Source organism: Herpailurus yagouaroundi, unplaced genomic scaffold (assembly GCF_014898765.1).
Source record: "Herpailurus yagouaroundi ecotype Mexico unplaced genomic scaffold, PumYag 198, whole genome shotgun sequence".
NCBI lineage: Eukaryota > Metazoa > Chordata > Mammalia > Carnivora > Felidae > Herpailurus > Herpailurus yagouaroundi.
Window position 1 is genome coordinate 35,051,188 of NW_024412429.1, and position 20,973 is coordinate 35,072,160.

The following is a 20,973-nucleotide window of genomic DNA, read 5'->3' on the forward strand; positions in this document are numbered from 1 at the left end:
AATTTCTTTAATGTCGATATTAGCAATTATAGAACTTCTACATTTGAATAAAAAGAAAGCTGTTTATAGAGTTAAAATTTTTTCCTGTGCTTTTTAAAAATGAGGATTCTTGGGGCGCCTGGGTGGCGCAGTCGGTTAAACGTCCGACTTCAGCCAGGTCACGATCTCGCGGTCCGTGAGTTCGAGCCCCGCATCGGGCTCTGGGCTGATGGCTCAGAGCCTGGAGCCTGTTTCCGATTCTGTGTCTCCCTCTCTCTCTGCCCCTCCCCTGTTCATGCTCTGTCTCTCTCTGTCCCAAAAATAAATAAACGTTGAAAAAAAATTTTTTTTAAATGAGGATTCTTTCTATTTAAAAACTTGTCATCATAGGCATTTGAGACTTACAGAAGAATATGCACAGCATTATGTATAATTTATGAGAGAAAATAAACACCACGAGGCCAAGGTTCCGCTTTAAAATTGGAACACTGTCTATACACCTTCGTATCTGCCTTTCTCTCCTCTCCCACCACCCACTTTTCTAACCCCACTGCCCTGTACTTTGAATGTTATCATTCGCCTGTTTTTGAAATCTATGTTTTGTATATGATGCCACATATGCAAGGTATCTTATGTTATTTAGTTTTGCTTCTTTTTGCAGTTTACACAATGATACGGAAACAGTATATCATCCACAACTTCTCTCTCACTCAATATATTATTGTCTCTGGGATTCATCCAAGCTCAGTTTACTTGTATAGTTCATTCTTTTTATATTGGCCTAAAAATCTACTATGATAGCAAAATACAATTTATTTGGCTATTCTTTTTTTTAAACGCTTATTTATTTTGAGAGAGAGAGAGATCGAGAGAAAAGAGAATGAACACAAGTTGGGGAGGGCAGAGAGAGAGGGAGAGAGAATCCCAAGAAGATTCCCCAGTGTCAGAGCAGAGCTCAACGAGGGGCTCGAATATTATCAATGCCAATAATTATATGTACATCATTCTGAGTTTTCTCTAAAATGGTCAAATCGCATCATCTATGAATGACGACAATTTTGTTTCTATCTTTCCAATTTCTACGCCTTTTGTTTCTCTTTCTTATTGTACTATTCTGGCTAGGATCTCTAGTAAAAGGCTGATCAAGAGTAGAGTAGAGCATCTTGATCTACTTTCTGATTTTTAGGAAAATTCTTTTAACATTTCACCATTAAAAATGTGAGCCCTTGGGGCGCCTGGGTGGCTCAGTCGGTTGAGCGTCGGACTTCGTCTCAGGTCACGATCTCGCGGTCCGTGAGTTCGAGCCCCGCGTCCGGCTCTGGGCTGATGGCTCAGAGCCTGGAGCCTGTTTCCGATTCTGTGTCTCCCTCTCTCTCTCTGCCCCTCCCCCGTTCATGCTCTGTCTCTCTCTGTCCCAAAAATAAATAAACGTTGAAAAAAAAATTTTTTTTAAATATCTCTTATTTTGATGAAAGGTTTCTTTAATTTTAAAGGGGTGTTGAATTTTATACAGACATTTTTCTGCATTGTTTGAAAAGTGGTCATTTAAAAAACCTTAATGGGTTAATGCAGTATATGATATTTACACATATTTATATAATCCAAGTTAATTGTAGCACTGTCAATAGGCCACATTTCTCAAAACCTATTTCTTTTTGGTCCAAATCTTTCTATCACAGTGGTCCTAAAATTCAGATTTCACTATGAAAAGTATGTGAAATGTAATGGATAAGTCAATCATACCTCCTTTTAGTTTACATAGTCCCCTTAGTAATGTCAGACCATTGTACTTCTGGAAATAAACTGAAGTGAGTTGTTTCCTGTTCCCAATATTCATAATTTTGTTCATGGATGAAACTGACTTACAGTTTTCCTCTTATAGTGATTTTTTTCAGGTTTGGGGATTCATAGAATGGGTTGGAATCCTTCATAGAATTCCTTTTGTTTCCCCCCAAATTCCTGAAAAAAATTGCATAAATTTGGAACACTCTGTTTTGAAAGTTTAGCAGAATTTGTCTATAAAACCTTCAGGTCTTGGCAAATTCTTTGTGGAAAGACTTATGTTTTCCAGTTAAATTTATGTAACACTGTAGGAATTTCTTTTTGGTAAATTATACTTATCTAGAGGTTTATTCACATGGTTTATCTTGCAAATCATCCTCTGTTCATAGAAAGTGGGTCTACCTAAAGATTTCCTAATGTTCTTGGAAGAGCCTTTATGTAGATACATTTTAGGTGATTTTTTTGTTGTTTTCATTTTTACAGGTGACATCTGCTCACATTCTGGTCAGCTAGACAGTTTATCAACTTGTTAATTCAAATGCAGTTCAGCCAACTGTCACTTCAACAAATTTTTCTAGAAACACTTTTTGGCTCCTCAAACTGTCTTAGACTTTTTTTTTTTTAAATTTTTTTTTTAACATTTATTTATTTTTAAGACAGAGAGAGACAGAGCATGAACGGGGGAGGGGCAGAGAGAGAGGGAGACACAGAATCGGAAGCAGGCTCCAGGCTCTGAGCCATCAGCCCAGAGCCGGACGCGGGGCTCGAACTCACGGACCGCGAGATCGTGACCTGAGACGAAGTCGGACGCTCAACCCACTGAGCCACCCAGGAGCCCCTGTCTTGGACTTTTAATAAGGATATGTGGGGTACTTCTTAGCCACCCCACCCCACCCAATATACTCAAATTTATAGTAAATATAATTGATAGTTTGATGATTTAGCATCACAAAATACCTACTGTTATTATTTTGAATTTGGATTTTATGGCATGGTGGTGCAGCTATAAAAAGGCATTTAAAAACAAAAAAAATACATGGGGTGCCTGGGTGGCTCAGTCGGTTAAGCGTCCGACTTCGGCTCAGGTCACAGTCTCGCGGTCCGCGAGTTCGAGCCCGCGTCAGGCTCTGGGCTGATGGCTCAGAGCCTGGAGCCTGCTTCCAATTCTGTGTTTCCCTCTCTCTCTGCCCCTCCCCCGTTCATGCTGTGTATCTCTCTGTCTCAAAAATAAATAAACGTTAAGAAAAAAAAAATTAAAAAAAAAAAACAAAAATACAAACAACAGCAACAACAAAACCTTAATTTAAAATCTATTTTTCTTTTAATATTTTGTCTTCTGAAATTTATATGAGTAGAAATAAAAAAAAATTCCTGTTAAGTGTGAACCTTCTGGATAATCTAGGTTTCCACGAAAAAGCTATGTAGAAAATGAAGTTAACTCTTAGATCTGTCAAGAGAACAGATTATAGTCCCATAAGTAATGAACTATCTGATTTGTTAAAGACTGTCCACTTGTTAACCACATTCAAGGCCACATGTAACCACAAGTGGTAACACTCACCTTAGGAGTGCATTAAGAGTGTGCAATAACAGCCTATAATTCTGAAGTGTTAAACTGCCACTTGAAAAATGGAGCATATTGATATTTTGAAAATATTTTGCAGGAAGAAACTGTTTGTTTAGATTCTGAGGCAGATGAACATATTAACTGGTTCCAGCAAGAATATATGAAGACAGAAAAGGACTGGGGAGAAATCGATAAGAGAATGAGCCGGACTTTGGAAATAAGAAGAAAGTTGATTAGCAGCAGAACACCTTTGAAGGACATTCTTAAAATGTTTCCTTTCTTAAAGTGCCCTTATCAGGTATCTTTATTTGCTTATAACACCTTCTGATTTTAATGTCCAAATTGATTTTTCTCTTTTCTTTTGGAGTGTAACAGAACTATGTAGCAAGATGGTGGGTGTGAATCTTGGTAGGGTGTGTAAGGCTCCACGGGCTACAACTAGGACCATTACAACTAGGTAAGAATTTCTGGAACATGCACTGCCTGCCTTCAGCTTCAAAGATCTCTCTGTCATTACACATATTGTGGAGGCTGGGAGACCACTACTTAGGGCTATTTTGACAGTGTGAAACATTTTCCCTTTGCATTTATTTATTTATTTATTTTAAAAAAAAATCTTAATGCATTTTATTTTTTAATGGTTTCAGGAATAAAATTTAGAGATTCATCACTTACATATAACACCCTTTGCATGCAGTTAGACAATCAAGAAAGTTTACTAAGGAACTGTTAATATGCAGCTTTGCCCAATATCTATTTCCTTTATGATTCCCAATAATTTCATAAAATGGTTTTAAAATACATAAAGTTTAATAGGTAACTCCAATAACCTTCCATTTAGTTTACCTAAGGTGGCCATTAAAGGGTCCTATTACAATTTTAGTGTAATTTTATCTGTAGTACATAATGAAAGATTCACCCAAGATTTTAGCCAGTATTATTTAAGAGTAATAGCCAGGAGGCTTTGGCTATTAGAAGAGTATGCCAGATTGACAACCTGCATATTGTTTTAAATCAAAACCATTTCCAACTGAGAGCCTATAAACTTCTTAAATGTAAGCAGCATATTTTAAACATCTTCGTATAAGTTCTCCAAGTGCCCAGCAGAACAGTCTCCATGCAATACAAATGAAAAGTTGATTTTTTTGAATGCTCTGTGAATTAGTGGATGATTGGTGTCTCGGTCTGTTTGGGTTGCTATAACAAAACACCATAGACTAGATGGCTTATGAACAGCAGAAATTTACTCCCCATTGTCCTGCAGGTGGGGTGATCCAAGATGAAGGCTCTGGTAGATTTGGTGTCTGATGAGACCCTGCTTTCTGGTTCATGGATGGCATTCTCTAGCTTCTCTAACTTCACGTGGCTGAAGGGGCAATCTGGCTCTCTGGGGTCTCTTCTGTAAGGGTGGGAATCCCATTCATGAAGGCTGCATCCTCCTAACCAGGCCCTTTGCAAAGGCCTCACCTCTTAATACCATCACACTGAGCATTAGGTTTAACATAAGAATTTGTGGGGTGGGGGATAAACATTCAGTCCGTAGCAGTTGGTAAGGCTGCTGTGGACGCTGGAGTTGCAGCCTTACGGGCCTTCACTGGAGTGCAGCCTGCGCAGGTTTGTGATTAAAATACCTAAGCTATGGTTCAGCATCCTTTCAAAGAACGATAGATGAGAGTGAGTCTGAGTGGGGAGTGGACAGTGGATTTTAGACCTGAGACGGTCTCTCATGCTTTGTCTTAAGTCTCTTTTTCTCCCAACCCTTCAGGCATTTCACCCTTTATATCCAAAATATGGATTGGGATATGGTTTTTGTAATGACTGTACTACTTAATGAATAAAGTTGACTATTTTTTCAAACAAAAGAGTTGAACAGGGGGCGCCTGGGGGGCTGAGTCGGTTAAGCATCTGACGTCAGCTTAGGTCATGATCTCATGGTTCATGGGTTTGAGCCCCGTGTAGGGCTCTGCGCTGACAGCTCAGAGCCTGGAGACTGCTTCAGATTCTACGTCTCCCTCTCTCTCTCTGCCCCTCCCCTGCTCGCACTCTGTCTCTCTCGCTCAAAAATAAATATTAAAAAAAAAAAAAAAGAGTTGAACATTTTAGCTTTCTTCAGGGAGTACCTCCCAAACTAAGCCTTGTGTGGCCAGCTGGGATTTACAAAATTTGTAAAACCCTTGCTCTGCTTCCTAAAATAAAAGCAAACTTAACCTTACTTACAAATACCCAGTTAATGAAAAGTCCCTATAGCCAGACAGCTGCTCCTGCTCCAAACTATTCCCACCACTTGTTGCTACTGATACTACCATTGTGTAGTGCTATGAGCTTAGGGAGCTTATGGCACAGGTATGGCTGAAGAGAAGTGGCCAGTGTAGGATACTGGACCAAGGAGTTTACATGGACCCTTCATCACCATCTGCACTCATCAATCTCCTCCTGTGAAAACACTGTCTTTCAAGAGAAAGTGGGATGCTAGTTAGACACTAAGATTTCAGCCCTTGGTCTGCTCATTGCTACAGAGGTATTATGGCTCTAAAATTTCTCACTGAACAAAGTGAGGATATATACCTTTGCAAAAATGTGTGCGTGTGCACACACACACACATACACACATCTGCATCTGCTTATGTATCTATACATAAGTATTAAACACCATGAATTCACATTTATGCCTTCAATTCCAACCCAAACCACAGGGCTTATTCTAACCTACCCTCTTTCCATACATTCTAACTCTCTTCAACAGTGAGAAACCTGACACCTATTACCCTCAATGTATTGACTTATTTCTATTGATCAGTCTTCAAGTTCATGAACCTTTTCTTTGCATTTTCCAGTATGCATTTCCTTAACCAGTGATGTTTCCATTTCAGTAAATGTTATTTTCAGTTCTGAATTTCAATTTGGTTCTTTTTTGATTTATATCCCATTTCTCTGCTGAGATGCTCCACGCCATGATATGAAATTCGCTGGTCTTACCATGTTCTCCACCATCCTAGCTTAGTGCTCCACTGAGGGTTGGCTGGTAACAGACCCTAATGGGCATTCCAGTTTTCTGATAACTACTTCTGGACCAAATTTTTGGGCAACTGATGATCTACCAAAATGTTCAAGAAATGAACATTTGTGGGTAGTATGTAACTATTCTTTACAGAGTTTTAGGGAGAGTGATGATTACATTAATTCCTACTAGTGTGAATGATGATAAATGGTCTTATAATGCCACTCTGTAAAAAAAAAAAAAAAAAAGCAGGGAGGTGGCAGCGGTGGTGGAATTCTCAGAGGGAGAGTACTTAGGCAGTGGCAGGAAAAGGTGATGTTGAGTAAAGGGGTTTCCATATAGGTAAACTGGTTTTGCTGTCACTTTGTAGTCAGATCTCCTACACTTACTATTCACCACTTACTCTTGTTTCTAAAGCTCTTCCCTTTCCCTTTAGAATGCTATGGTTAGGTATTTTTTGAAGGTTTGCTTCCTAAAATCTAACAATTTTCTTATTTTGCCTCTTGTTGGGTACTGCCTAAAGAAAGACCCTAGAATCTTAGCTGATCAAATAGCCAAAATATGCATACAGAAGTTGGAGCCCTCATTTAGTTGAGCCTGCATGCAAAGTTTTAATTCTATGGGCATAGAAATTTGCCATATCCATTATTTATCTTTTCCTATTTACTTCAGCCTTGCTTTCTTTTTTCCTCCTGTCATTACGTCTTTATTTCTCCACTAAAGCTACTCATATATCTTGTATAGATTTTAAACTAGCACTCAAAGTTCAATAAAATCCTAAGGAGTTATTTACTTCCTTATAGTCAGTACATTAGCTTTTCTTGTGGTCTTCTTCTTCTTTTTTCTAGATGTTCAGAGAATTCCAGCTTCTTACAAGAACAGATATTTATAAGAAAACAAGGCACATTTTGGAATCCTATTCGGAAAATATACTGACTTCTTTTTCAGTGGTGCACAATCCAATCAATATTGCATTGCAAGAAAAACTGAAACAGCACACAGATGAAGACATGTTGAAACGTTAGTAAACCTGGGGGTGGGGCAATCTAGTCAGTTACCTGTTTAATTCAGGATAGAGAAGCTCTGTTTTGGAAATAAGTAATTCAGTGAAACAACACACAGGATAGAAAAAAGAACTTCTCAAATAGGAGGAGCCTAGGTACAGAACTAAAAGTACACTTGAGGGGCGCCTGGGTAGCTCAGTCGGTTAAGCATCTGACTTCAGTTCAGGTCATGATCTCGCGGTCCATGGGTTCGAGCCCTGCATCGGACTCTGTGCTGACAGCTCAGAGCCTGGAGGCTGCTTTGGATTCTAGGTCTCCCTCTCTCTCTGCCCCTCCCCCACTCATGCTCTGTCTCTTTCTCTCTCAAAAATGAATAAAAATTAAAAAATATTTTTAAAAAAAAGTACACTTGATTTGGTAAAATCCTATTTAGGGAACCAGTAACCTGTTAATTTCATAATACAATCACAAGGTAAAGCATGCTAAAATCTTCCTGGGTGATGGACAGAGAGTACAGGACTCTGATCTTCTCCTGGCCATGATCTGGAGAGCGGGACATGAGACGTAGATGTTTATTCGAAAAGGATGTTGGTTAAATGCTTGTGAAACACTGGTTCAAGAAGACTGGTTTGTTCTCTGTAGAAGCAAATGATTAAAAAAAAAATCCACATTTTAAGACTGGCTTTGCTTATAATTGGCAAAAGCTTATTTTTACTTGGACTTTAAGCATGTTTACTTTGGCAGATATGAAGATGACAGCCACATGTTTGCTCCTACCAGATGTTTTTGGGGACGATCCCAGTCTTTTTGTCATTGTGAATGAGAAGGTATGTAGTATGTCAATGATTGGGCTTGACAGTTCATGTCTTCATGTGATCATTTATTCGAACGCAGGGTGGTGGCCCCTTTTGAAGTATGGTTTTGTCATATTTACCAATACGCTGCACAGCAACAAGCTCATTAATTGAGGCACCTTTATGACTTAGCGATTTTCCATATCACAGAGTGGTGACTCCATTATCTATTTTTTTTCAGGTGCAAGTGTCCACACCCGTGTTAGAAGTCAAGAACCCTTTCAACACTGATGTCTGTGAATTTTCTTTGTATTTAGAAAAAGAGAAGCTCACGAAGGTGGATGACTGTGTTACGGCCTTGGCTGCTCTCATAGCTGCCTTCCATGTATTTGGAGTTGAGTGTCCAAGAGGACTGTCCCAAACCCTCAACTTCCTAGAGACGTTGATTTTTGACATGCACAGTCCCCATTTTCCTTCTATGAAAGAAAAGGAAAAGGAAATAGCGTTTCGACACCCACTTACCTAATGTGAGGCCAAATATTGCATCAGAATTGATTTCTAGGGAAACCTAAAACTTTGCAAAAAATTGTTTTGACTTAGGGTTATGGTAGAGGTAGGTATTATCTTGTGTCAAAGGATGCAAATGAATTTCAGTACCTTCTTTCTATATAGTTAGACACTTGAAATTCTTTGTGAAATTCTGTAATAAAATACTATTTAAGAGCGGTTTCTTTTGATTCGAGTTCTAAGAAATTCCATAGCCCAAGCTACACTTTTTTTTAAAAATTTTTTTTTAACGTTTATTTATTCTTGAGACAGAGACAGAGCATGAACGGGGGAGGGTCAGAGAGAGAGGGAGACACAGAATCTGAAACAGGCCCCAGGCTCTGAGCTGTCAGCACAGAGCCTGACGCGGGGCTCGAACTCACAGACTGTGAGATCATGACCCGAGCTGAAGTCGGACGCTCAACCGACTGAGCCACCCAGGCGCCCCCCCACGAAGCTACACTTTCAAGGGGGCATTAGTTTTTGAAAGGCCCTACGTTTCAGATACACTCAAGTCCTTCAGATTAGGGTATGACATCTTACCCTTCGCTCAGTGTGCCCAACTTTGGAAGACTTAATGCTCAGGAGCTGTACATTTGTGGCCCGTGGGCGCATACTCCCCACTTCTTTCCCCCTGCTGACCTGCCTGGCTCCAGGCATTTTGGTTTCCTTCGACCACGTGTGTTGAGAACCAAGGCTCTTCTTACTGCTTGCTGAGCTCACTGGCATGGGTCCTGATCACCTGTGACCTGTGTAGCCTTCCACTGCTCCCGTCTCTTGACATGTAGTGATGGCCCTGTTCTGGTCTCCTCAAAGTTTCTCCTTTTCTCTGGCTTTGACCTCTGGTGTTGGTGTCTGTCCTGGCTGCCGCTCAGGTTTGTCTGGGTCTATAATATGGACCTGGCCTTTCTCCGCCAGAACCTCTTGGGCACCAGTTTCTGGACTCGCTCTCCTGCCCGTCTCAGAAGTCCAGGTCCTGGTTCCTCATCCATCCAGCCCAGAGTCCCATGTTATAATTCCATTTGTTCTGTTCCTAAAGATGGTGCATAAGTAAGTACTTCTTAGGTCTGGCAAGACTTGCTGTACTCTTTTCAAGTACTTTATAAGGAAAAATGATAACACTACCGTTTCAAGGTGCCTGCCCCTTGAATATCATTACCACAGCATCATCATAACCTATCAGTTTTGACAGAACAGATTGATTTAGAGACTGAAGAGATCTAAGTGTGCTAATACTTGGCAATGTGATGAGCATTTCTGGGGTTACTTCATCAAATTATTTTTTTTAAAGCTTAAGAAGGGGTTTGTATGAATTATTCAAAAAATATTTTTATGACCTACATCTCTGGAAATACATTTATTCTGCAAATATTTATTCTAATATCTTTTTCTCTATAAGTTCTATTTATTACAATGCTTAAGTCAGTGAGACAGAAGATGAAATTTCAATCAGCTGCTCCCCTTTACGATGACTGTTGACTAACTGCTTCCATGAGACTGGACAGGCAGAGGACCAATTTGATAGATGTCATTTTCACATAAACTAATCCCTATTCCATGGCTTCCACTTATTCCATTTCACTGGAATGTGCCTTTAGTTCCTTACGAACTTTATTTCCCTAAACCTCCCCCGCCCACCTTTTTTAGTTTCACAAGCTGTCTTATTCTTCCTCTCCCAAATGAATTTACCAAATTCTTAAAGATTCCTTTCCTTAGGAACACACAGTGTCTGTGGCTAAAGGTCAATGAAAACTTCTCTTTGTCTCCACAGGCTGGGGAAGACAGGTAGGGGGTGGAGCCACAGGAACACTGCAGTGAGGTCTGGCTCTAAACGTGACAGACATGAGCTGACCATGAGGGCAAATCCACATTAAGCTTTATTGTCTGTTTCATTGGTACATGATCCCCAGTGCCCAGCATGACCTTGCCACTTGGTAAATTTTCATATTGCTTCACCAACACAACCCTATTTTCTTTGGAGCCTGGGTCTACTGAATCTAGAAGTTGCAAAATGGCAGCCCGTGGTCATATTTCAACCTGCAGACGGGTCTCATTTGGTTTACACAGTGAAACTTTTTAATGTCCTTAGATGGGAAGGCCCTATCAATTTCTACATTCCCTATCCCTTTGTTTGCTTTAGCCCAAGCCTGTGTCTCTCACGTCAGGGACCTCCCTGTCATCATGGTCCTATTTCCTGTGTGAAACCTTAGACTACATCCCAGGGAAGGAATGGTGAAAAGGTTTCCCCTACTTGAGGTACACTGTTCCACCTAAGGATGCTTAGAAGCCTTGCCTCTAACATATAAAACCTGCTGCTTAGAATGAATATTTTAAATAACACTTAAAATTCTCTTTGTTAAAACATGCTTTAAATGAGAAAGAAAAAAATCCCCAATAGGTGTGAAACCTACTTAACCAAACAACTTATTTACTTAGGTACTTATTTATTGTCATTCTTTGCATCATCTGGGACATAACCTGACAACTTTGAATCCTGCAAATACATCCCCCATAGCTTTGTAATGCCCAAATCTTTGACACTGTTCCTGCTCTCATGTGTCAGACAAGCTTTCTAAAAAAAAAAAAAAAAAAAAAAAATCATACATGTGTAAAAAAAGTATCTGCAATTAAGATTTTATTTCATTCGTGTCAGATATAACAAGTGCAACTTGAATATACAAATTCTGAACAAAACAAAACAAAAAAACCAACAACGAAAAACTTATTGTAGCAAATTCATGCAAAGAAATAAAAGGGAGGCTGCAGATACCATGGCCTTTTGAATGCTGACAAATGCAAAGGACCAGCGGGGGACGTCCCAGGAAGTCCCACATCAGAAAAAATGAGAGCAAGGAAGGAGAGAGGTGGAACTTGCCCCAGAATTCAGACAGCATGCTATGAACTGACTACTGACTTTTATCTTGGCCCTTGAATAAATGGCCAATCCTAGAAGTAGACATTGTCTCCAAAGGCTAATAATTTACCTTTTGTGTTGGAAAGGCAGTGTCACGAAAGAAACACTACAGCTAGCAGTTTATGGATAATCCAGGGCTTTCATTTAAAGTGCATCTGTACATTTACAGAAGTTAGGGGAACTGTTCTACAGAGAATCTTTCCAAAACGGAGGTTCTTGAATAACTGCTTTGGGAAACCCCCTCCTGGATCTGTGAGCATTTACAATCTTTGTGCTGACTGGTGTTGCTCTCTCACACTCCGCCCTTTCACTAAAATCCACATACTCTCTCTTCAGCCAACTCTAAGAAAACCTTTGGGTCTGGAGGAAGAAGATCTGGGACAGAGCTCTTTATGGATTAGTGTTTCCATCAACAGATGAGCCCTTCAGCCCCTGAAAAGCACTACAGTTACGTCATGGACAATCGGAGAGAAGCTTAAGATCATCTCATAAATAGTTCAAGATCCTTACAAACAAGCCCTCCCCCACCCCGCCCCCAATATAATTGCATATTCCTTGGATACCACTGGACTCTTGTAGATACACAGGGCACCACAATGTAGAAGCCTGGATGCCATTCAAATACATCACCTAATTTATTGATATATTTTATTTTTCAATTCCATTATTTATATACACGTTTTTGGTAATTATAGTAATGATGCTGGTGAAAAGTAATTTAACATTTCATAATGCGTGCAAAAGTAAAAACACTGATTTAGAGAAAAGTAATTTTTTACATCTATTCAGCCCCAACAGATTATGACAAGCAGTTAGGCAATATCATGACTTGCAAAGTTATACTTAGCATAATGTTGCAGTTCAAAATATGGCACAGAATTAACAATACAGGTAACAGTCCCACTGGCTAAACTTGGCCAGGTCTTGACTAATTTGGTTTAAGTTGAAGTTGGATTATATAAAAAGGTTTCTGAAAGTACTGAAAAAGAAACCGTGTACATGAAAGAGGACTCAACAATGTTTACAAAATGCCAAAAGTTCTTATCCCGACCCCCCCTTTACCATAAATAATTAATGAAGTTCCCTTTCCCTCCCACCCCTCCCCCAGCCTCAAAAAGATTTACAAAGATAAATTTAGCTCAGTGAACAGAACCAAAGGATGAGTGCTCTTAGACAGTACCTGGTTAAAAGCTGAAGCACTTTCATAAGGATTCATATATATTGTCTCTTGAGGAATATAAATAATCTGATAGCGTTGCTCTTTTGAGTTTGGGAGACTTCTCGCTTAGGAGTTAGAACTGTCCTTGTGCTTTGAATAAAACATGAGCTTTAAAGCAGAAAGCTGATGGTATTCAAAATTCACCATCTTCAAAGTTCATTGTGAGAGTTCTTCTCTGCAGCTTTGAACATCAGGATAGAATTGAAAATTTTGAGAGCAGGTCCCAACTTAATGCTCATAATTTTAACAATGTCTGTTTGGGTCATGAGCAGAAAGGCTTCTCCATCAATTTGCTAAAAGGGGAGGAACAGACAAAAAGATTATGAATCGATCAGATGTAGTGTTGGGCAAATATCCAAAGTTAAGTTACCAGCTGTCCTCTGCGGAGCAGACGAGAGTTCGTGTGTGCAAACATTTCCTGGTTGATGAACCTTTCTTATCTACAATAACCAAACTGGAAGCAATGTGGACTGGAAGCAAACATAAAACTCGGTCCTCTGAAAAATCAGCCCACAGGAAAATGGAAGGTGCCCGTATTTTCCCGGGATTGCTCTGACTTAGGCAATGAGTCCACAGGAATTTGGATAAATCTGGGGTGACTCAGATCCAGTTCCCATTATGGTAGATTTTAAATGCGAGTTAAGCACACAAATGTTTGTGGATATAAACAAAGGAATTCAGGCAAACATGTCAGCTGTGTGCTAACATTTTTTTTTATTAGCTTTCCCCAGTGAAGGAAAAAAAAAAAAAAACAGTGATAACATTCATTTTTAGAGTGGCTACAACCATTCTTTGTATGCAGAAAAAAAAGGAGTTACTACCAAGGCAATCAACAGTGTAGATGGAGACACAGGAAATGAAGGTGATGAACGTGGTGTGGAGAGCTGTAGACTGGGTGACCACAAGAAACATCCTTCCTCCCCCTGGGTCTCTTCCAAGACTAAACTTCTGTGCTTCTACCAGAACTAAACTTCTGGTTTAGTGGACAGAACAAAAGAATAGTCTTTTTTGTAAAAATTTTCAGGTTTGGGGACATTCTACCACCTTCAAAAACAATCATTCATTTCTCTTTCGGTTTTTCCGTTTTACACCACAAGTGAAAGAAAAGTAAAACACACTTTGGCTCTCTGCCTCAGAGTACATCACAAACCTTGACAGCAATGTACGGTTTTGGGTTGATGGTGTCTGTCCCAAATTCACCTGCTGAAGTCCTAACAGGGCCCTAAGAAGCTCAGAACGTGACCTTATTTGGAAACAGGGTCACTGCAGGTGCAATCGGTTAAGATGAGATCATACTGGAGTAGGGTGATCCAAGATGATGGAAGTCCTTAAAAAAAAGAGGACATCTGGAGCCAGAGGCAGACATGTATAGAGGGAAGACACTGTGAGGAAAAGGTTTAACAGCATCTCCAAGTCAAGGAGGGCGGCCTGGAACAGAGGTTTTCCTCTGACCTCAGAAGGAAGCTATCCTGCTGACAACCTTGCCTTCTTGCCTTCTTCAGACCTCCAGCCTCCAGAACTGGGAGACAATACATTTCTCTTGTCTAAACTGCTGGTTTGTGGTTCTTTGTTATGGCAGCCTCAGCAAACTCATACCAGTCTAAATTCTGTAGACAGTTTACTAAATAAAGGCTGAAACAATTAAGCCGCTGTTTAAGATTTTCCTCTTTCCTCCAATAACAAAGCAAACCTGTAAATCCTTTTAACCAGTACCAGGGTCATCTTATGCAACTTCAAGCAGTGACTGTTTGGAAGAAGTTTCCCAATTTTCAGCAAGGAAGCATCTTAGTGTCTGTCATACCCTAGAAGGAAAGGCACTCCCACGTAAATTTCCGAATGAAGACAAGTTCAGTGGCAGCTAAGAGAAATGTTCTGTTGCTTCTTGGGGAGCATTTGCTCTGGTCTCATTTGCTTGTGCTCTGACAGTCCTCGGGTCAAACGAGGCCAAGCAGAGAGGCAGATCTATTAACACTTCACTCAACCAAGGCAGACCTTAGTAGCATAAACGGTCTGATCGAAGTCTTCTAAGTCATTAATGAAAAGGTCAACTAACACACCGGTTCCCAAGGAGCTCATTGCAAAGACGGAATTGTTTATTATAACCTCGGGCCCTACTGAGTCTCTTGAGATTATATAAGAGTTTAACATGACAGATGACTGACGAAAAGAAACATTTAGAGAATGGCAAGGCTGGAACCTGAAAGCTAGGAGTGGGGTGAGAAGGTGAAGTTTTGGTAGATTATTTTTAAGGTTACACTGGAAAGAAAAAGTCAGCTTGAGGCGGGTGCCAGCCAGTATATTTCACACAGGCTGCTCCAACGTGTGACCATATGGACAAGCCTCATTTGGAAGGAAGTAAACTAAATTTGAGAAAGCACTTTCTAAGCACAGTGATCACCGCAGTGTAATACTGGGTTTGCTTCTGTTTGCCTTTGTGACGTATATAAACTGCTCTAACTCCAGAGATTAGAGATTAAGTATCTCGCTAACGGCCCAAAACTCTGAAGGAGGGTTTGGAAGTCAGGCAGGATTCTGGCCTTCCATTTCATTACTCTTTCCAGCACTCCTGGTTCTGCTCCCCATGCTTTAACTCTGCGAATCACAGTGACATGCTGTTTGCGTGTCTTTCTCAGAGGGTAAAGGTATGAACGTGCTCACTCAACACACACTTATTAAACACCTATCACATTCCAGACACTCTTCTTGGGCCTGTGCATACAGCAAAGAATAAAAGAGATATATAAGCAAAACCAAGCAAATGGGTAAACCAAAACTCCCTGTGAAGTTTATGGTCTAGTAGTGGAAGAGAGACTGTAATCAAAAAGTATGACAGGTAAGCAAATTAATTAGTAACGAACTGACAGTAATAAATTCTAAAAGGTGATCAGTGCTACGAAGAAAACCTCCGGGTGGGGAGGTGGCTGTACAGCAGGGGCAGGGATGGATGACTGAGAAGGTGGCATCTGAGCAGAGGGAGCACGGCATGTGAACGTCTGGAGGAACAGCATCCCGGGCACAGCAGACACAGAAGGCGCCTGGACAATGCGAAGAATGGCAAGGAGGTCAGTGTGTGCAACAAACAGGGTAAGCCAAGGATGGAGCAAGCCGAGGTCAGGAGGTTCTCGCCTCTCTAGAGGTCACGGCAGGCCCTTGTGAGGATTTTTGCTTTTATTCTGCTTTATTTACTGGAAGGCTACGAATGGAAGAGTGACATGATTTGACTTATTTTGAGCAGGATCATTCTGGGTAGGCTGGGAACAGACTGTAGAAGAGCAAAATTAGAAGCAGGGAGACTGGTTAGGACGTTACAGTGTTGATCCAGGTGAGTGAGGATAGGGGCTCAGAGCATAGTGGCAGTGATGAAGGCAGAGACACAGCCAGAATCCCTGTATGTTTCCAAAATACGCCCAATAGGATTTTCAACAGATTAGATGCAGAATGTGTAAGAGAAAGTGACGTCAAGCATGGTTCAAATCATAGCCCGTCCTAACACCTGTACTTTGCCTCTTAGAGATGACTTACCAGGGTTTAGTTAGATTTGTTTTATGGTTTACTTCTAGGCCTTAAAACCAACACCTGCTGACCTTGTGAGACATGAATTTCACAGGAATTTATAGGATGAATAAATAAAGGAATGAAGGACTATGCAAACAATCACTGTCTCGCTCCTCACAAAGAGGATCTGGCTTTGAGAACACTGTTGCTCTGTTATTTAGTTTCAGTAAGATTCAAGTTCAGGTTCAAATATGTTCTTTCTTTGAATACATTTTTCTACGCCACGAAAGCATATTCAAAGAAAGAACATATCTGAACTTGAATCTTACTGAAACTAAATAACAGAGCAAATCCATATGGATTGTCTAGATATCAACAGAACAAAAAACAGTTCTAATATAGATGTACTATAAACTTATTTTAAAAAATGTTTTATTATCTCAGGTAACAACTACATGACTTTTTTTTTTTTTTTTCCACAGAAAGAACAACAGCTCCCTGCAGATGTCTAAATCTGTTCAGGGACTGAAAATTAACTGAGTGTGATCCACGAAGAACTTAGAATTTAGGAGTTAAGGAAAGAAACTCAAAATCTGAACAACTATCAATTAAAGACCAACTAGAAAGAAGATGAAACATTCCTGAAACAAGAACATAAATCAGAAAAAAAGGATGCTGAAAATCAGATCCTTGTATACTTTAGCAGGCTTCTGTCTAAAACAAAATAATACTAATAGTATAATGATGCTGACGATGCTTGGATCCTTAGCTGTCTTGATACTCTTGCCAGGCTCTTTTTTTTTTTTTTAATTTTTTTTTAAATTTTTTTTTTCAACATTTATTTATTTTTGGGACAGAGAGAGACAGAGCATGAATGGGGGAGGGGCAGAGAGAGAGGGAGACACAGAATCGGAAGCAGGCTCCAGGCTCTGAGCCATCAGCCCAGAGCCGGACGCGGGGCTCGAACTCACGGACCGCGAGATCGTGACCTGGCTGAAGTCGGACGCTTAACCGACTGCGCCACCCAGGCGCCCCAAAATTTTTAATGTTTATTTACTTTCGAGACAGAGACAGAGCATGAGCAGGGGAGGGGCAGAGAGAGAGGGAGGCACAGAATCTGAAGCAGGCTCCAGGTTCCGAGCTGTCAGCACACAGCCCGACACGGGGCTCGAACTCACGAACCACGAGATCATGACCTGAGCCAAAGTCGGACGCTTAACCGGCTGAGCCACCCAGGCTCATCTTGCAAGGCTCTTAATTGAAAGTATGCTATTCTTAGCAGCTGAGGCTACACAGAGGCAAAGAAGGCATATATACTTGTAACTATAGAAAAACCTTCTGAGATTACTTGGGTCTTCTTTCGACCTTCTGGTAGCCAAGATGAGAGTGAAAACAGACTGCTCTGCTTGGAGGCGCTGACAGGCTAGGGGCTTATTTTTAAAGGGCTCTAGTGAGAACAGAGTCTGCTATACTCAAATAGCATTACATGCACGGTAGTTAAAGCCAATTTCTTTTTTGTTTTAATGTTCAATATAGGTCATAACATTATTAAGCATCTCTTATCTTGATGTTTTGGGCAGGCAGAGGATAAACTAATCTCCCAAATGCAGACGGTAATGACTATCAGTTATTATAAACATTACTGAGATAGGTATAAGATCTAAGGGGTTGTTTTAGCAGTAACAGTAATATTTAGTATAACATTAAATGAATTTAATCTTGGTGTTGTTAAAGTGATGTTTGAAAATAAAATAATGGGAACTAATTTCACTGTATTCAAAACAAAATGTTGCTTATCTCCCTCTTTGGTTTCTTTCTGTGCTATAAGAAAATGCATGCTATTAAGGTTTTTGCGTGTGGTTTGTTTTTTAGGAACGGGTCTGGTGCTATTGCTGTGGAGCATCATAAAATGGTACAAACACTTCTGTTACATCCGATCTCATAGGAAGACATCTGTGTACAAATGACGAATGCTGCCTGTTAGACAACGCCATGCCAATCTGTCGATTTCAACACCAGGGCTCTCTTCCCTCCTCTCCCAATTCAAAACATCTAACCGTTCACTGCATTTCAGTGGGACACTTACTTCATCTTTAAATACCTTTCCGTGTTCTTCACAGCCAGGTAAGCTTTGTATGAATTCTGACACCTGTCAAAAATAAGGTAACAATTCCAGTTGAAAACAGAAGCCCGAATCTAAGTGCTACAGGTTCAAAATGTTTAACCTGCATGCGTTAGTTGTTTCTCTCAGAACAATTTCTTCCCTTTCAGGAAGAGAGACTAAGCCCCACACACATTCACTGTATCTGCTCCTGAAGCCAGAATTGCTACATCCAGTTCCTGGCAGACAAAGAAAATGAAATATACCTCATCTGTGCTCCATTTGGAAACTTTACTGGCAGGAATTCCAGCTACGGTGGGGAGAAGTTTGCTCTGCTGCTCCCAGCGCAAGGGCAGACATGGAATTGGTGATTTAAAGGACAGAAAGACAGCCGACCGGCGCTGTGCTTGTTGTAGGCTAGGTTCTTCCCGGGCACCTGCTGGATTGAAACAAACCGGAACTCACGCTCTGAAAAGGCGCAAAGACAGCCCCAAGTGCCAGGTGTCTCCCCCAAATAATGAGTTGGTGGGCGGCACCTACTTAAAGCATGCTTCCTTTCAACATTATTGCCAGTGAACAATTACACTCTCCTTTGTCCTTACAGAAGGTTAGGTCACGGTAAGAAACAACCTGTAAATTCAACTTACACGTTTGCCACATTACCCTTTATGGAAGATGTGTCACGTTAACAATGTTGCCTCTTTAATGTCTCCTGAAAGATACTTGCCTCCCAGCTTTAGTGGCAAGGAAAAGGACTATCCAAGCCTCAGGAAATGGTTTTGTGTCCCTTTCAGTTGTGGATGTCCTAAAAGTAACCACCAAATTGTACATGCTCGAGTCCAGCCACTGTGGTTACCCTGTGTTACTAGACCTGTTCTTTCCTTTTAGCTCAGCCCTGGTTTCATCTTTCAATTTCTGTTTACCAATCCCATTGGCTTTTTAAATAGCCTACTTAATTTTTTTAAAGGGATATGAAATTATTGCAATAAAAATAAAACAGAAAGGCAAATGCTTTTTTTGTATTTGTGCTTTTCATTCTTGTATTTGTGAAGATCAAAATTAAAGCTACAGAATATTCCATTCATCCGCCAGATCTTCTGAATCCAAACATATTTACTGCTGCTCTCCTAAAACAGCCATTTCTTAGCAAATGATTTTATGTCACTGGGACTTCTAAAGTTTGTCAGTAATTCTCTCAAGATCCTTTAGAAAAGAAAACTTCTGAAAACTACTTACTCAAAGCCCATCAGAAGAAAGGCTCCTCCTCTACATTTACTCTCCTCCACCCCTACACCATCTCAGTTACAATGCTACTTCAATTTCGGGGCACCTGCGTGGCTCAGTCAGTTAAGCATCTGACTTCGGCTCAGGTCATGATCTTGCAGTTCACGAGTTTGAGCCCCACATCAGGCTCTGTGCTGACAGCTCAGAGCCTGGAGCCTGCTTTGGATTCTGTGTCTCCCTCTCTCTCTCTGCCCCTTCCCCTCTCACACTCTGTCTCTCTCTTTCTCTCAAAAATAAATAAACATTAAAAACAATGAAAAAAACAAAAACAATGCAACTTCAATTCCACCACAAGTTTTTGCCAAATGGTTACCCAGTTTAGGCTTTTGTGTCACTGAGACTATTTCAAACTGGCTTGTATCTCTAAGATTATTTTAAGGTTTTTTTTTTTTTTTTTTTTTTGAAGAGTAAGCTTTACAGAAAAGTAGACAAATCGTTAAGTGTACATACAGCTCAAAGAATTTTCACAAAGTGAACACACCAATGTACCTAACACCAGGATCAAGAAACAACATGGCGGCACACCCAGAGCCTCCTGTGTCCCCTTCTAATTACACCCCGGCCAGCAAGGGTGACAACCACCTTCCTGACTTCTAACACCACAGGTTCTTTACCCTGCTTCTGAATTACACTCAGACGAAAATCTTGGCGTTTCTGGCTTCTTTCTCTCAACAGCATTGATTATGAGATTCTTCCATATTGCTCGTTGAATGTGCTCTTTGCTGCATGGTTTTTCAATAGTTACGAACATTCCACAAGTAACTGGGAGTTAATGGACATTTTAGTTGTTTTTAATTTTTGGCTATTACCAACAGTGTTGCTTTGAACATTACCTGTACCAGTCTTTTCTTGGACACATGTATGATTTCTGTTGTGTATGTGTATGTGTATATGTGTATGTAGTGCATGCGTGTGTGTGTGTAATATATATATACAAATTCTGCCAGTTTTCCAAAAACAGTTATGCAATATGTATCCACTAACAGTGTAAGGGGGTTACAAATGCTTTCCATCTTCAGTAACATGTAGTATTGTCTATCTTTTTACACTTTAACCATTTTGGTGAATTTGTTGTGGTATCACATGTGGTTATAATTGCAGTTGCCTGATAACTAATGAAGTTGACAATCTTTTCCTATGCTTATTGGCCATATGGAGAACCTCCTTTGTGAATTATTTATGTTTTATGCCCGTTTTTTCCATTGGGCCATCTTGCCTTATTTCTTACTGATTTGTAGAAGATACACACACACACACACACACACACACACACACACACACACACACACA

The 20,973-nt window shown here is 40.3% G+C and overlaps 2 protein-coding genes across 9 annotated transcripts in view; one reads left to right on the plus strand and one right to left on the minus strand.

Moving 5' to 3' along the window:
- Nucleotides 1-8,851, plus strand: part of SAMD3 (sterile alpha motif domain containing 3) — a 57,492-nt gene extending 48,641 nt beyond the window's left edge. Inside the window, exons 8-11 of the mRNA XM_040449226.1 lie at nucleotides 3,426-3,626; nucleotides 7,175-7,346; nucleotides 8,075-8,157; nucleotides 8,366-8,851. Of these exons, the coding sequence (XP_040305160.1) occupies nucleotides 3,426-3,626; nucleotides 7,175-7,346; nucleotides 8,075-8,157; nucleotides 8,366-8,650 (741 nt within the window). The 3' untranslated portion in view covers nucleotides 8,651-8,851. The remainder of the gene's footprint in view (nucleotides 1-3,425; nucleotides 3,627-7,174; nucleotides 7,347-8,074; nucleotides 8,158-8,365) is intronic.
- Nucleotides 8,852-12,195: 3,344 nt separating this feature from the next.
- The window catches only part of L3MBTL3 (L3MBTL histone methyl-lysine binding protein 3), a 127,257-nt gene continuing 118,479 nt past the window's right edge, over nucleotides 12,196-20,973 (minus strand). For 6 of the 8 annotated variants that reach the window (XM_040449230.1, XM_040449228.1, XM_040449231.1 and 3 more), the window contains 3 exons: nucleotides 18,666-18,838; nucleotides 18,385-18,447; nucleotides 12,196-13,096 (listed from right to left, as the gene is read on the minus strand). In XM_040449230.1, coding sequence (XP_040305164.1) covers nucleotides 12,953-13,096; nucleotides 18,385-18,447; nucleotides 18,666-18,838 — 380 coding nt within the window. In that variant the 3' untranslated portion in view covers nucleotides 12,196-12,952. The remainder of the gene's footprint in view (nucleotides 13,097-18,384; nucleotides 18,448-18,665; nucleotides 18,839-20,973) is intronic. The other 2 variants (XM_040449235.1, XM_040449232.1) reach the window with 1 other exon arrangement.